Source organism: Montipora foliosa, chromosome 11 (genome assembly GCF_036669935.1).
Source record: "Montipora foliosa isolate CH-2021 chromosome 11, ASM3666993v2, whole genome shotgun sequence".
Classification (NCBI taxonomy): domain Eukaryota; kingdom Metazoa; phylum Cnidaria; class Anthozoa; order Scleractinia; family Acroporidae; genus Montipora; species Montipora foliosa.
The window spans coordinates 1,451,794-1,468,612 of NC_090879.1; the positions used below are offsets into that span (position 1 = coordinate 1,451,794).

The 16,819-nt window shown below is 38.5% G+C and overlaps 1 protein-coding gene across 2 annotated transcripts in view; it reads right to left on the bottom strand.

Moving 5' to 3' along the window:
• LOC137974727 (kinesin-like protein KIF12) overlaps positions 1–16,632 on the bottom strand; it is a 28,241-nt gene extending 11,609 nt beyond the window's left edge. Inside the window, exons 1-12 of one of the 2 annotated variants that reach the window (XM_068821676.1) lie at positions 16,255–16,632; positions 15,560–16,163; positions 14,882–15,016; positions 11,659–11,743; positions 9,927–10,051; positions 8,981–9,050; positions 8,780–8,841; positions 8,595–8,682; positions 7,666–7,804; positions 7,416–7,507; positions 6,573–6,642; positions 2,443–2,526 (exon numbers count right to left, since the gene is read on the bottom strand). In XM_068821676.1, coding sequence (XP_068677777.1) covers positions 2,443–2,526; positions 6,573–6,642; positions 7,416–7,507; positions 7,666–7,804; positions 8,595–8,682; positions 8,780–8,841; positions 8,981–9,050; positions 9,927–10,051; positions 11,659–11,743; positions 14,882–15,016; positions 15,560–15,672 — 1,063 coding nt within the window. In that variant the 5' untranslated portion in view covers positions 15,673–16,163; positions 16,255–16,632. Of the gene's footprint in view, positions 1–2,442; positions 2,527–6,572; positions 6,643–7,415; positions 7,508–7,665; positions 7,805–8,594; positions 8,683–8,779; positions 8,842–8,980; positions 9,051–9,926; positions 10,052–11,658; positions 11,744–14,881; positions 15,017–15,559; positions 16,164–16,249 lie in introns of both variants that reach the window. The other variant, XM_068821675.1, reaches the window with a different exon arrangement.
• Between the last annotated feature and the right edge of the window lie 187 nt (positions 16,633–16,819).

The window sequence follows — 16,819 nt, forward strand, 5'->3', positions numbered from 1 at the left end:
TTTATGCTTCTTGTAAATAACAACGCCGGTAGCAATGTGGAACACTGGAGTTGCATGGGAAAATAAACGAGTAGTTTCCACTCATTTCCTTGTTAGGCATACACACCGGGAAAAACGCTTGATAAGGATTTTCAATGAGGCACTACAATATAAGGGAGTTTGAGGGGATACTTTCAAGGAAACCTTTGGATCTTTGTTGTCGAAAAATGCCATTTCTTGTAATTTTAGTCACTCCGACATGACGTGAATGATTTGCATACAACGGCGAGAAGAGGCTTAAATGCGCAACTGCCCTTGTCAAAGTAAACTTCGTTTATTTATTTAATTGTAAGTGATTGCCCCCGGGTTAGACCCCAGTCACGGTTCAAACGATGGATCGCGCTATTCGCCGGATAAATCACTATCCATTGGATAAGTCATAGCGAAACCAATTGCGCTATCCAATGGATAGTGATTTATCAGGTGGATAGCGTTATCCACCTTTTGAACAACTGTAGCCAAGTATGATAGCCGGTTCGTTGATTACTACAGAAGGTTGTTTGCTATAAGCAAATAAAATAAGTTCATGTTCATAAGGTTTTGTAACGTTTTCTTATATAGATACTGATGAAATACATAGAGGATATTACACAGCCGCTCGGGGATACGAATTTTATCCTCGAGTGTTAATAGTATCTCTCACGAGTGAGCGCAGCGGATGAAATATCATTATTAAAAACGAAAGTAAAAATAGCCCAAAAGTATCTTACAAGGATTTTATTGGCTGATCGTGTTAGTTACCATGATGACACGTTTATCGTCAAATGTGAAAGATAAAAATATCCTCACTGCGCACTATGAAGATATGATTTTTTTAGAAAAAGGAAAATCCTGGTATTTCATCACCTTCAATATAATAATAAAACTTTCTTTTTACTAAAAAATTATATCTTCACTGCGGTGTCGTCATGGGAACACTATTAGCCAATTAAAAAACGAGCCATCCCTTCGTTGAAAGATACTTTTGTGCTGTAATATAATTTTTCTCAACTACATTAACATTTTTATGACTCAATTTGACCTTATCATATTTGTTCATGACTTTCATATCTAGTTTCATGTTACACAACATGTCCGTTTTTAGCGGTTGACGACCACTTTTTCGCCTTTTCGAGAATGAATAAAATAGGTTATTTTTAATGTGGACATTTCATCAATACGTATTGCTCCCATTGTCTCTTTTTCGGCGGCAAAAGATTCGCGTTTCAAGTTATTTTCGCAATTTTTAGACATAATAAGCTTCGAAAATATGAAGAACAAATTCGTTTCATAGGCACTTTAATGCCTTCCCCGAAGCACGACGGACGATAATGCTCCTTGCGGCTAATATGCATGATTGCGGAACATTGCAGAGCTTTCTGACCTTTCGACGCTTCGGCAATTAGGCGGCCGTTATCAATTCGTTATTCTCTTAGCTTGGGACAGCTTACAATCCAGTTCAGTCAGCCGGGGAAGATATCTAAACAATTTGAAGAATTGGTGCGATATTTAGCTTTCACTTAAAAACAAAGAAATACAAATTCACAACACTTAATATGCTAATTGGGCCAAAGGAGTCAGATCCCATTTAAGTGGCTCATATCTGCGTTCAATTTTAAAGATACATACATACATACATACATAGTTTATTTGATAACGCAGGTTACAGAATGCGCAAGACTGAAGTCCTGATGTGGACCTGCCTATCTACTATTTAAGACAAAAGTATGTACATGTGAATAAATAGAAAAACAACCGAAATAAATAATAAATATAATAATAATACAAATATAAATATATAGCACTATGAACTACTATGAACTACTATTTAAAGATTTATTATTTACGGCCGTTCCATATCGATATAAATCATAACCGCGTCAACGGAATGTTGTGAAATTCCCAGGAAAGCCCTTACCTCACCTTCTAGTATCACAAAAATTAAAAAAATATATTGTTTGGTTTTATGTTTTGTAACGAACCCATGAAGCGTATAGCTGCAACACGAAAAGCGATGTATCTTCTTGTGCTATAAACACCATCGACGCAATGGAATCTCTCGGCATAAATTTGAATCTTCTGCTCCTAGTAAACCCCTTCAGCGTCAAATTTTTTTCCTCACTTATCTGTAGAGTCTCGTTACCTAACGCACTTGTCGAAATCGGTTGTCTGAGTCGTTTTTAGATTTATTCAAAACGAGTTCTATAAACTTGATGACGAAATCCGAAAAAGCTCTAAAGTTTCCGCTGAGTGCCTACAATAAAAGCGTGATCGCATTCACGGAATCGTTAAACTGACGAAATTTAAATCAACGCTTGTAAAATGACTTATCTCACAATAGACCGAATTATAAAACGGTGATAAATTTTAGTTACTTTTAGTAATCTTCATAATCCAACCGGGTCGACCAGAAATACAACTAACCTAAAGTCAACAAACTCTTGTTGATGTTCTGCGATTCTGCAAATGTTCCTCCAACAGACTTCGTCTCTTTAACTCGTTCACTTCCTACAGACATAAAGATTACGGTATGTTAGAAACCACGGTAAACTTTTCGTTACCAAGCGTCCGTAGTTAGCACCAAACGCTTACGAACCGTACAGAAACACGCAAAGAATTAACGAGATACGAACAGCACCACATAAATACTTTAACAAAGCGACTCGATCAAAACTAATTTATTGCCAAATAGGTTTGGCTATAAAACGCTGGTATCACGACAAAAATTATAAGCCAAGCAATTCAACCTTGTTACAACGCCAAGTTCTTTTATTGGCAGTCTCATCTTTACTCCGTGCCGGACTGGTTATTCCTGAGAAACCCATAACCGCACTACGTCGTACATCAGTATACAAGAACTATCTATCTGAAAGGATACAGTTTTTCGATTGTGACTGAAGAAAGACGGAAATAAGGTCTATCGAAAAAGAAAAAACACACAAACTGTACCTTGCGGCTATTTGACTAACACAAATACACATGTCCACTTGAACCTTAATTTCGACATTGGAAGCCTTGTCAGGTCACACTGACAACTTGAAAATATCCCGGCAATGATCCGAAAAGAAAACTCACTTACAATTGGATGAATAAACCGCTTTCTTTACGTTTCGTCGTTCTCGAGGTCAGAACATACATAAATTTTACATTAGTCGATCGACAAAAGTTACTCAACCGTTAAACAATGTCAATTATCTTTTTGCTCAAACAAAAAAAATAATTTCCTGACAGAGTCCACCCTATGAGCGAGAAAGCCGAATGCGTAGATATTTAAACACTGGTTTCACTGGTAAATTCCTCTTCAATTGTCACCTATGCAGATCAAAATATACACAACATGAAATTCTCTTTATTCTGTGAATAATCCCATAAACAAGATCCTTGATGGGACGCCTTGCTCAGCTTTTGTGTAAAAAGAAGATTCTGTGTGAATGTTACTTCTTTCTCTCGTTTTGGAATAATCAAATGAAAAAAAGGAGAGAAGGAGAAAAAAAGAACCACAACCAAACTTCTTGGTGTTATATCTTAACAAGTGAAGGAAAAAACAAAAGGCTTCTTCCATTGTGTGAGCAATTACTCGATGTTGGATTGATCTTAAGGAGAAACAACAAACTTAGTAATGGAAATAAACTGTGCTTGCACCTGCATTCACCGATAGCAAACAAACTCCCAATGTGGAACAATGATACATTTAAAAAGTCAACAGTAAGGCCCGTCGTCAAGACAAAAGAAAACACGCGTTCGTGCAAAATTGCCAACAAACTTGACACGCTCATTTTAATGGCAAATTTTGGTTAACTCCTATCTTGCGAAGAAAAATAGCACGGTGATTTACTATTTACCGATACAACAATTCGGAGAAGACATTAAGGCATTAGTGGGGAGTGAACTCTGGACCATGACTCAAAATAAAGAACAATTGATTTTGCAGCCCAATTCAATTAGAACTGTGTAGGTTTCCGAATCTACTTAATGGTTTTGAGGTTCCAATCTGCAAGTGTTTTACCGCATTCTCGCGGTGTAGAATCATTGCAGAGAATTCGCGCATGTTGACCTTCACTGCCTGTTAAGAGTCAATTACACGAAGAAAAGTTTCATATGAACCGCGCACCTGTAATCGATTTGCCGCCATTACTATTGAACAAGAAAAACAGAACTTACTTTATGGAACGATGTGACCGGTGTCCTCACGTTGAAATGCAACTTAAAAATGAATCTGCGTACCTAAATCACGAGAATAGGCTACAGCCCGGTTTCATGCTCAAAGTGATGGAATACCCTCATGGAATAAACTAATGATAAACTGGGTATTTCGTGATTGTGGTTTGAATAAGAACACGTCATATTTGAAAATTGTATTTTCCACGCAAAGTGCACGATGCGTAACAGCTTCTCATCGCCCCACGTCACAGTGACACGTGATCTTTCTCACGTACACAGTTTCAAGTCAATAGGACATTTGCATGATGACGCCATTTGACTACAAGTACCAGAATCCTTCAGGTTTTGCTTGTCTCATGGAAATTAGAGCAGAGCTATTGTTATTTTTACCCCACCAGGAATACAAAATTTAAACAAGAAAAGAAAAACAAACAGAATTCGGGTAGTTGTAGTCAAATGACCCCATCGTGAAAGTTGCCTATTACGGCACTGCTTTCACTTCCCGAATTCCTTTGACAAAAGGTAGGAATTCTTTTAATATAAAGATGAAAACTACGGCTAGTTCAAGTTGCCAGACTCTGGATTGTAAACAGAGTAAAGGAATGCCGGTTATCTTTTAGAAAGAGTGCACAAGATGTGTCAAAGCACCCTATAACTGGCCCACAAATACGTACAGTACTGTGAACATGTGATCGTGCCATATTCTTGAACGGATCCACACAAAGGAATGATGTTGAAAGTCATGAACACAAAAGCGCTCTCCAATCGTATGCAAGAAGGGGAATACCGTCCTCTTCTGAGAAACTATGTGCGTTGGACCGCCTTAGTGGCTTCGGAAAGAAAGCCAATTGATTAATAATGCACATGGTAGCCTGCGAATACAACCCCGTCTATCGTCGCACCTATTTGGGCCGTCTTCAGTTTCTGCATTCATTTGCAAGATCACATTTAATGTCCAAGGCATACAAAAGGAACTAAGTCGTCTAAGTGTGAATGAATCTAATGGACCACCTGTTAAGACTCGAGCGAGAATTTCGCCAAGACAGGACTTTCAATATTTAGCATTCGTTTACCAATAGAGCGTTGATACAGGAACAATAGTCTATTGTCATGGTATCCCCTCGTTGTTGTTTCGAATATGAACCAAATAATCATAATTAATCATTTGAACATATGGTTTCCTTACATTTCTCTCTATATTTCATATAACTATTATTGAGCATTGCTTGTAGATTTTTAGGTACGAATAAAGTTGTTGATGTCGGACAAGTCAACACCGTGTAACTGCAGACCAGTTTCCTTCACTTACATCTGTTGTGTTGCAAAGTTAAGTGTGACTACTTCTAAAACGAATGGAAAGCTCTACGACTAAACACTTCTTGTTGTTATTGCTGCCTTTTTCTTTTCGCTTTTTGGTTTTTAAAAATTGTTTTGTTGTCCTTATAGAAGTCTAAGAAATAATAAAACGTCTTTTCCAATTATGGGTGTAAGACTCCCAGGGAGGCTGAATTCACGAACGCGAAGAGCATCCAGGAACCCAAAACAATGAGAAACGATGTCATATCTAGATGCATGGTATGTTCACGTGGCTCGCAACAAGTGCTTTGGAGGACTTTGAGCAATCTGACGAACGATGATGATCAGGAGTCCATAACTAGGAGCCTACAACTCCAGTACTAGGTATATGTAAAGACATTTTCACAGATCCAGCTATTTTTCGACGAGTTCTTAAAGGTGGCAGACACCTTTGCAGGCACCTTTGATGTTGTGGGGACATATTGCAGGGACATATTGCGGGGACATATTGCAGTGACATGTTGCAGCGACAAAAATCTTTTGTAGTGCACACTGAGGCAACATGTAGCAGGGACGTGTAGTGGGGACATGGAGCAGGGGCAAAATCGCAAAACGTGCATGAAAATGTCGCGGGTACATGTTTCAGGGATATGTTGCAACGACATGTCCCCTCGTCGTGTGATGTGCTACTTTTGTAATTATGCAACACCAATTTGGGGGTGATTTTGTCCATGGGACACGTCGCTGCAACATATCCCTGAAACATATATCTGCAACACTTTCATGTGTGTGTAAAAGTTGTGTTTTTGTCTCTGCTACATGTCCCCGCTACATGACCCTAATGCATGTCGCCTCAGTGAGTACTACACACCTTTTTGTCGCTGGAACATGTCCCTGCAACACGACCCCTCGTGTCTGCCCACCTTAAATACGACTTGGCTTGCACAAGTGACCATTTTCAATCCCACGGGTAAGAATTATTGCTTCATGAAAGACTTGCCATTAGATGGAAAGGTCTGGTTTCGCGGGAAAATAAATCTAAAAATAACTCGGTCTGTAAAAACGCCGTACTACAAATACAATGATTTTATTCTTACCAGCCAAATCGACAAGGCATAGCTTTCCGTGTTTAACTATTGGATATCCAGACTCATCTGTGGGGTCATTCTGATGAAATACAAATAACAACTGTTACATAAAAAATAAAACAGCAGGGTTGGCCTGGTGACTTGGGCAATCGCTTTCCACTAATGTGTCTCGAGTTTGATACCAACGTTCGGTTCGAATAACGAACGTACGCACGTTCCCCCCCCCCCCCCCCACATTTCGAGTTCGACCCTCAGTCCTAACCGCCTTTGCCCCCTTAAATTTATACGTTGAAAACTAAAAGCCAGATCGTTTTCTTGAAGCGTAATAAGTAGAGAATATCCCGCCACATGAACTCCTTTACGTAACGGGGACCAAGTTTGCCTTTAAAAACGAACTGTGTGGAGCGAACTTGGAGGGGTCGAACTCGCTCGGGGCAAAATGTTATGCAACCAATGTACCTCGGCGTCATATGCCGGTTGAGTCTGCTGGTTGTCTAATTGGTTTTCCCCTCTCCTAAACATAAGCCGTTATGGCTGCTTTTCAGTCTGTATACAGCCGCCCCCTCTACTGAAATGTTTTTTAATATCATTTGAGGAGAGTGGGCTTCTGTTCACTGGCTATTGATTTGGTTGCCAGTTTCCAGTCGCTGAATTTGGCTACATTTAATTTTTGTGACACAGCCCCCGTTAATGGAAACAACGCATTTTTATCAAAAAGTTAGAGCATTTCCATAAGTTCAAAAACAAGTCTTAAACAAGAGATGAAAATAACAACATTTCAATCAAGCACACAAACAGATTGGTTCAGCCATAAACGTATCAATGTAAAACAGACATAAAAGTGGTTCTTACCGACTCACTATCTATGTACACAGTAAGCATGCTGTGGCTTCTACTTGAGTGATCATTCATCAAATGAGACCCTACTTGACGATTGCTCAGACCTACAAAAAAAAGGCACACAATACGTGCAGAGCGAGACATATCTTGGTGAAATAACGTCATGTAAAGTATACAGCAATGAAAAAAAAATTAAACGGCAAAAAAACCTCTCAATAGTTTCAAGTCATAAGGGAACTCTAACTTGTCAAGGTAAACATACCTTCCTCTAAAACTGCAGTTAGATCATCTACTGAATCACATTCAACAAAAAACAGATTTTCAACATAGAAGCCCTTGTTCCTTGACCAGCGCACGGGCAGGGAATCTCTTGCACTTGATGGGTTCAGTAAATCCTGCACCTAGTCAACATCAAAAAAGTACACATTTTCCATCCATGATTACTTTGAAATAAAGTTGAAAATCGTATGGACAGTGTGATGGAAAACTTCACATTGATAATGGGGATCAGTGAGTAAATGAGAGGCAACAGCTTATCACAATAACCTTGATGTCATATGATTATTCTTGTCCTGAGTTTGTGTCACATGTCAGATGATGATGATAACGTCCGTCCTTTGAGACTCAACTGATTTAGCACTGAAGTACCCCCAAGGATGCCAAAGCAAAATCCAATGTGAATCAAATCAAACATCATTTTTTCATAGGTGACTGGCTAGCCACTCCTTCAACCCCTCTAATCTGACTTTCAAAAATTCCTTAATAATTTATGAACCTAACAGCCTATAAAGACACTGATAAAATGTCACCGGCTTGAGCTTCAAACCTGATAAAACAATCCACACTATTATTCTTTATGTAAAAAATAGCGATAAGGCCCAGCTTGTTTTTTTTTTTTTTTTTTTGTATGCTAATATCTTCCTCTCACAATTTGAACCTTTATTTGGATTCTGGAGGGGCATACTTTTTGTGGAATGTTTTTGAAGCAGTTCAGAAAACTCACAGTACATGTTTCATTGCGTCTAAAAACACTTGGCTATGCCTCATGTTTTTAAACCGCATAAAACACTGCTGCTCGTTTTTTAAACAGAACATGCAGTGTAATGACCCTCACTGAAAAAAGAATTGGATGTTCCCTGTGCTATGTACAGGACTCCAAACACTTTAAAACAAAAAAAAAATGTGACACACCTTTTCATTATACACCTCTAAATACGATGCCTTGATAGTAAACTCATCAGAATGGTTTTCTTTCATCTCAAACAAATAATGGAAACACCTGAAATGATTATTAGACAGTTGTTTTATTAAAATTTCAGAATACTCCAAATCAATAACCTTCCTTCTTTCACCATCTGGCAAACTCACAAACAAACCTTTCAATAAGGCCTTGTATGTCAGGATCAGGAATAAATCTATCCTTGTCGCTGGAATTTTCCTGCCATGTTAAAACAGCAAAATACACCATCAAATTAGGTGGGCTGTGCTGTCAAATAAAGACTGGTAAATACGGAAAAAATACCAACTTGGTATCAGTAACTAAAGATAACATTCTAAAATAGTTAAATCCAAATTACCAAAGGCCCAGTAATTGTGTATGTCTTTCCTGATCCAGTCTGGCCATAGGCAAAAGCTGTACATGAATATCTGTTGAAGAAAAAGCCAAAAACACTCATGTAAGAAAATGTCCTTTCAATCATCCATAGGCACATTTAGAAATTTCGTAATTAGCCAGGCCAATGCTGAAGAAATTAACAAGACATCACAGGATAAGGAAAAGTACTTAAGGTGATTGCATGGCAATTCTGGCATGAAACAATGTAAAAAATTTTGGATTTTCTGGCAATGTCCTGAATTAGAGATGAAGGATGAAACTAAGAGAAGGTTGAAACTAAAGGGCATTACCGTAACCAGGCACTCTATATAAAAATTGGCTTTAAGAAAACAGGGACAGAGCATTTTAAGGTTGACAAAGTAGCAAGAGATTGCTGCCTTGCATGAGCAAGTTCTGACTTCAATTCCCTGACTCAACATAAAGGGTATGTCAGGTTGAATTTGTTAGTTCTTTACCCAGCTACCAGGGTTCTCCTTATCAGGCGGTAACCGGTAAAATTTACTGCTTGTAAGAGCACTTATTACCGCCTGCAAACGCTCAGAAGTCGCTTATCCTTTGCAGAACGTCAAACATTAACCAATTGCTTTACCGGTTTGAAAAGATCCAGTACCTTTTGCACTGAAAACTAGGGAGAACCCTGCAGCTACTAGAGGTTTGTGGACAAGTATATCTGTCATTCAGTTTTCACTTTCCATGAAGACAAACAACAGTATCTTGATTAAAGTTGAGATAAAAAATTTGATATAACATGTACATGTAGCTAATCAGGCTTTATTAGCTGAGCCTTCATCAAGATGAATAATATTATTGTTTCCACAGTGACAATACTGAAATTGATGTCACAACATATGGTCCATACCATTTGTTTTCATGCAGACACTATTTCTTTTTTTCACAAAAATACCTACCCCTCCACAGCCATTTCTACTAGATGTTTAATGCCACACTGTTCAAACATCTCCTGCTGTGTGGTTTCTTCCCCGAATGCTGCATTGAATGTAAAAGGCTTGATTTGGCCAAAGCTGTTGTCAATCTGTAATGAAGAACGTCAAAAATGACGACTTTGCACAACATGGAGAAAACTAAATCTTGACAAATATTGGAATTGATTTTACTCAGTATTCCAAAGTCACTATAAAAAAAAAAAATCTCTAATCCTCTAATCATCTCTAAGTTCCTTCACTGAAGGGAAATCTAACGTCTCCATCATTACAATCAATTGCCAAAAATATGCTCCATAATGTAAAACAGCTTCCTAGCCGAATGGCTCCCATGACTCTGCTATGAACCCAATCACTCCTCAAGCTCCCTTGGACACCCCCAGTTGAGGAGTACAAACCGTCTATATCATAACATACACCTTTATTTACCCTCGGATTTTTAGAGTAGCTTGGTGTAGCTAATATTTCCGAGCATTTACCCTCCCAACCATGATACACCACAGAAGACAGACCACAACACCGGGAACTACATGCCCTGCTCTTTGCAACAAGTGTGCGGGTTCTTTTTACGTCCCACAGGATTATGAACATTGAAGGGTTGTGAGACGGGACCTCTGGCTCATCATCCTTATCCGAGAAGACTAGAGAGTCTAACCATTTGCAGATGTAATTACAAAGGCAGCACTTTCTCCTCAGTTATTTAAAGACCCTGAGTGTTGGTCCAGCTGGAGTTGAACTCACGACCTCCCGCGTGACAGCCCGGTGCTCAACCTACTGAGCCACCGGTGCGCGGTCTGGCATTAGACAGGGTAAAATCTGTTAACTCTTACTCCCAGGGGTCTACATGTATGGGTTCATTCACTCCCGGGATGTCCCCAGTTGACGAGTGAAATCTGTCTAGTGCTAGACAGAGTAAAATTGGTCAAGTTCCTCTCCCAGGAGTCAGTAGGTTAAGCTCAGTATTGGAAGGTTGGAGGTTCGACCCCTCCAGTGGAACACTCAGATAAGACACTGTCAAAAAACGTCTGTTCACTAAACTACTTAAGGTATTACACATTCTAGGTTGTTTTTTCCTCAGTTGTAGGTCACAATCCCATGAGGACAACAATAATTTGAAAACGTAATCTTCACTTATGTGGATTCAGAAAACCAAGTAATTATATGCACGCCCCATATTTTGACATCCAACACAAAGCGTCACTTTTACATGTAAGTCTAGTAAGCATTTGCTACCTTTTTCCAACAATAAGGAGGTGATAGGATTAGCTGTTTCTCTTTACTTCAGGACTGGAGTTTTGGAGACACTTGTGACACTTATTATCTGTATTCCTACAAACGTGTGATGTTGAAATCGGGGAGTAGAGCAAGGGGACACTTCGTGATGTCAATTGAAATCAACACATGCACCTTACAATTAATTTTGCATTTCTGGGACCTGTTTCTTGAAAGTCCCCCAAAAAATTTTTTGGGCCAGAAAAGCCATTTGTGAAACTGCCAACCACATGTTTTGGAAAGCCGATCTTTTAACACATTTTCAAGCTAACTAGAAGAAACACGTCTGTGAAGTTTGATGACTAAATAAATCCTCTCCGTTTTTGAGATACAAAGGGGATTTTGACACCCGAAAATGGCCCATAAAGTTTCAGGACTTTCAAGAAATGGGCCCTTCAAGGACATAAAAGAAAGATGCACCACCAACCCACACAGCCCCACTTGAATTGCCTGGAAGCTTGATTATGTTCTTGTCTCCTCTTTCCTTTTCTGAGAGATTTAAAGGTCTGACCCTGAAAAACACAGAAGATTACATCTACTCAATTTCCTTTACAGTCCATAACAAAGGACATAATGCAGAGTTTAGAAAGTCAACATCAAAGATGACATCACTTCAAGACACAACTGTGCTATTGAAAGCCTTTCAAAATGCTTCTATCCTATTCCCTTCATACCTTATGGTTGAAATGACCTATTACTTGACTGGTAGGATGGGTTTTGAAGCAAGAAAATGAAATGATTCATTGTGGTGTGTTTCGTATTGTCCTCAAATCTAAATTTGGTAATTTCACATTGTTGTTTTGTAGAGTATGGAAAAGAAATTTACACGATTATTTGTTTTCCTTAACCCTTTAACTCCAAGTGGCGACTAATAGACTTAAGCCTGTCTAATGCCAGACAATTTTACTGGCCTTAAAGGGTTAAGCTATAAGCTCCCTACTTAACCCCAGTGACTCCTGGGAGGAAGACTTAACAGAGTTTACTCTGTCTTAAATGCCAGAAATCATTGAGTTTTGAGGTGACAATGGGTTAATCAGCTCACACCAGCAGATGTAACCCAAAATCAAGAAAAATTGGAAATACATGTACATGTAAATGTGGTGAGTTAGCTTGTGACCAATGCAAATTTTTCTTATCTGTTGTAGTTAAAATATTTACTTGGTTAAAAATTTTCAAACTAGTTTGTTCTTTACTTTCCTTTGTGTTATAGATATTAAATGAAATGTTGATAAAACCCATTAGGAAGTTGGAAAAATCCGAGCCCAAGATGAGATTCGAACCCATGACCCTCCATGATCTAGCATCTGACTAGATCACAGAGGGTCATGGATTCAAATCCCATCTGGGTCTCGGATTTTACTGAGTTCCCAATAGGTTCTACATGTATCAACATTTCATTTCATGTGTGTACATCATTCCCTCAATCCCTCACTTGGGTGGCTGGTTGGCCTCATTTCAGATATGCTTTAAGGTAACTGCGCAATGCAGTTATGAGCTATACTGTCAGTTGTTATTTGACTCTGTAGCTGCGTGATGCAGCTAGAGTCCTAGACCCACATTTCACCCTTGCTCACCATAGAGTCTCCAGTGGCTCAGTGGTTAGAGCATCCAACTAGATCACGGAGGGTCATGGGTTCGAATCCCATCTCGATCTGGGGCTCGGATTTTTCCCACTTCCCAATGGGTTCTATCAACATTTCATTTCATTTCATATGTGTATATACATATAAATTTATCAAAATCTGAAACAAAGGAAACTAAAAAGACAAAGCAGCTTGAACAATTTTTTTTCCAGGGAAAAATTTTAACTACAACATGTATACATTGTAAGATTTGTTTCTTTGCATTCTTAACCCTTTCACTCCTGTGGGGTTCCCCATTGACGAGTAAAATCGACTGGCGTTAGACAGAGTAAAATCTGTTAAGTCTCAGTGTCCCTTACAGGAGTGAAAGGGTTAATGGGGACATTGTTTTTGAGTGAACCTAGCTGTTGTCAATTTTAAAAAAATTATCTGGTGGAATATTTTTTCAACTTCCACTACATCATTTTCATGTACAACTTCCTCACACTATGTATAGGTAACAGAATTTAAAGGGTTAGGGTGAGGGGTTAGGGTTAGAGATACAAAAATTTAATTTTTGGAGGGTCTTTTCAAAGTACTGAACAATTGCCATAGCAACAGTTGGACACTCCTTGAGAAACTGTGCAACAATAGTGTAAATCAAATATCGAAATGTTTCTCTCGCACACTGTTATCGCCAGTTTTCCCAACCTCCCTGAAAATTTCCTGTTCCTTTCCTTCTCAGTTTACTTGTTGGTTATATGTGGATGTGATCATACAATTCTTACATGCAGGTTTGTAAGTACACTGTACGCTAGGGAAATTGACTGTGGGGCTTTTACAGTCACGTGCTTGTAGCCAATTCAGGCCCTAGCTGTTCAAACAACGGATTGCGCTATATGCCAGATAAATCACTACCCAGTGGATAAGTCATAACAAAACCAATCACACTATGCAATGGATAGTGATTTATCCTGTGGATAGCATTATCCACCTTTTGAACTACTAGGGCCTGGTTATTTGTGTGGAGTATGAATCGACAGAATCTGTTATAATCTTCAGGAAGTTAAGTGTATCGGCAGTGTAAAAGTATAAAAATCAAGTCTGCAAAGCCTGAAGAAAATACGGCACCTGCAGAGAATATTCATTTACATGAGCACTCTACATTATTTGTGCCTATTGAGTAACAAGAACTCCTGTTGAGCTAAGTTGTTTATCTAGGTTCTAAACAAAGTGTCCCACAGTCTGCAGGCTCTTGAAACGATATCATGCGCCTTAATGTGATAACGCAATGTTCAATACTATCAATGGTGATGGCGCAGTGTGAACAGGAGAAAGATAATATTATTTGGATGAGCTCTCCTATGTAAGGCCAGGCCTTCTGCCATGCAGGTGCATGTGAAGCTGTTTTGTTTGAAATAAAAATATTATTGTTGCCATGGAACTAAATTTTAAAAATGTTATTTGAAAAACAATCACTTGCCTTCAAATTGTCATTTTGTAATACAGTAAAAATATTAGATTTGATAATTTTATTGTCTTCTCGTATAATATGCAAATGTCACCTACATAATTGCTGTTTGGGCCAAGACATGGGATATTTTGCAGTTTCTTTTTAACGAAAAACGAAAAAAAATCAAAATAATTATGGGCGTTATGTTTTGGTGAAACAAAGCATTTTTGTAAAATTATAGAGGGTGACAAGTCTGTAACGTTTAAGTTATGGGACGAAAATGAAATAAGTATTGTAGAATATATATATATATTTTTAATAATTATTAAAACATCTTGCTCAACTTGACAAAATTCGATATCATTGCATTTTGAGTAATCGCTGAATGCGTTTTAATTTACCAAGATTTTTTAATTACTGTGCAATAATTATTAAAACATCTTGCTTAACTTGACAAAATTCGATATCATTGCATTTTGAGTAATCGTTGAATGCGTTTTAATTTACCAAGATTTTTTAATAACTGTGCATGAGCCTGAGAGCCTTTAATACAAGAAAATTCACGATGATCACCAGTCCATCAATCAAACCAAAGACAATATTGAAAATATAGACACTGTGATAAAATTACTTACCGCGCTACAACTCGCACATTATCCAACGTCTCAGTTTCAATATCGCTCTCTGAAGTTGAAGCCGATCGGCTGGACAAGCCAGACCCAAGGTTCGACGAACGAGAAGATCTTGCAGATGTCGACGCACTAGCACCGCTGTCAAAATAATGTAAACAGTTAAACACTCTCTCATATTTTCGCGATCTCATAACTTTATTGCATTTAATGATGCTAAAAAAAATTGTAATAATCTTTGCGGCTTCCAATTTCCTCCTCCAAATGAGGTAAATTGAAAGTGTAGGCGCCAATTTGGTTACTTTTGTAGGCCCCCGAATCTTTTGTAACTGTTCGAGGGTTCCAGCTGTTTTTATATAAGCACACTTAGCAATCACATCGATTCATAAACACACCTTACTTTACTCATCCAGCTGCTAAGAAAGTCTGTTACTTTAAGAGATGATCTATGTATTTGTCAAATCTTTTTGTCGTATATAAGCGCACTTACATGTCTTTTCAGATATCAATACTATCATTGGCGACTCAACATTAAATTTGAAGACGATAACAACATTGCTATCATAGCTGATGATGACGCGCGGAAGATTGATCACACAAATAAAAATTATCGGCCCCGTAATTAGAAAACTACTTCTTAATGGCCATGTTTGAATTAAGAACTCTCAAACTTGATTAACTTACCCGTTAACCGATTGAGTGTCACTTGGAGAATCCGAATCGTAAAACGGTGACCCTTCTCCGTCGTCAAACTCTCCCCTCAGCCGAGCAGATTTTGATGAACTCGTGACTTCCATAATATCATGGCACTTTCACGAACGATTGAGGCAACTGGCATGGACCATGAAAGCACACATGGGGTAAATTTACCCAGGGGAAACGACAAAAAAGAAGATTTAAATGTGCTTCAACTGCAGTGCACTATGTTTGGAGCGAAATTTGATCCACTTGTTTTCGTGGCGGAGTAAACTCAAATTTTTGGGAAATTTTCTGTGCCTCTTGTCCTTGGTTTAGTGTTTTCTTTGGCGATGCAAAGGTTAAACCATTTGTTTACTTTTCGCACGTCCAAATTTTCAACTTGAGTTAACCGGAATATTGACGTAAAAACTGTGGTCCACAAGCGTGACTGGCCTCAGGTCATTTCCATCTTGCTATAGCGTCGAGAATACTGTAAATCCTTTCGTTATGTCCATTGAAATATTCCCTTTGTGGCGGCAAAACCCTTTCCAACGTAGGCCTGATACCCACCAAGTATATCTGCTCTTCAATTTTGGGCAACGAATGCCAGCTATGGAAATAGTAGGAAAATTTGCACACAAAAGCTTGCAATTGGCGCCGACATTTCAAGGAAACAAAAGATCGCTCAAAAATTACCTTACATATCTGTTGACAAAAGAAGACAAAGGCTTTTTTTGCACAGTAAGCTTTGCAATTAGGAACTCCAATGAAAATTGAAGCGAGTGACGACCCACGCAGTAGCAACTTCAATAGACAACAACTTCCAAACAATTTTTCACGCACAGGGCATGGGTTCGCGATTGTGACAAAAATTAGTTGCTATGGAAACACGGAGACCCTGACATGAGAAACTTTCGGGGAAAACTCTTTTTCTTTTTAACGAACAAAATGAGCATTTCTTTCCATACCTTCGCTATAATATTTCCAAACCCAGCATGGCGCAGAATGCCTTCGTCAATCAGAAACCAACTGCTTAATGTTGACAGTGTTTGTTTAATATCACCTAAAGACTCGGAAATGTATCTTTTTCCGTCCCTCTGGCGTGATAATTGACCCTTAATTAATTTTAAAAAAACCTCATACATATTAAAAAAACGATGCATTACGTCCAAAGGCGAGAAATTACCATGACAAACAGACAAAAGCAAAAACAGCGAAAGTGCTTGTGATTCATTTAATAAACCTTTTTCTTGCTCTTTCACTTCA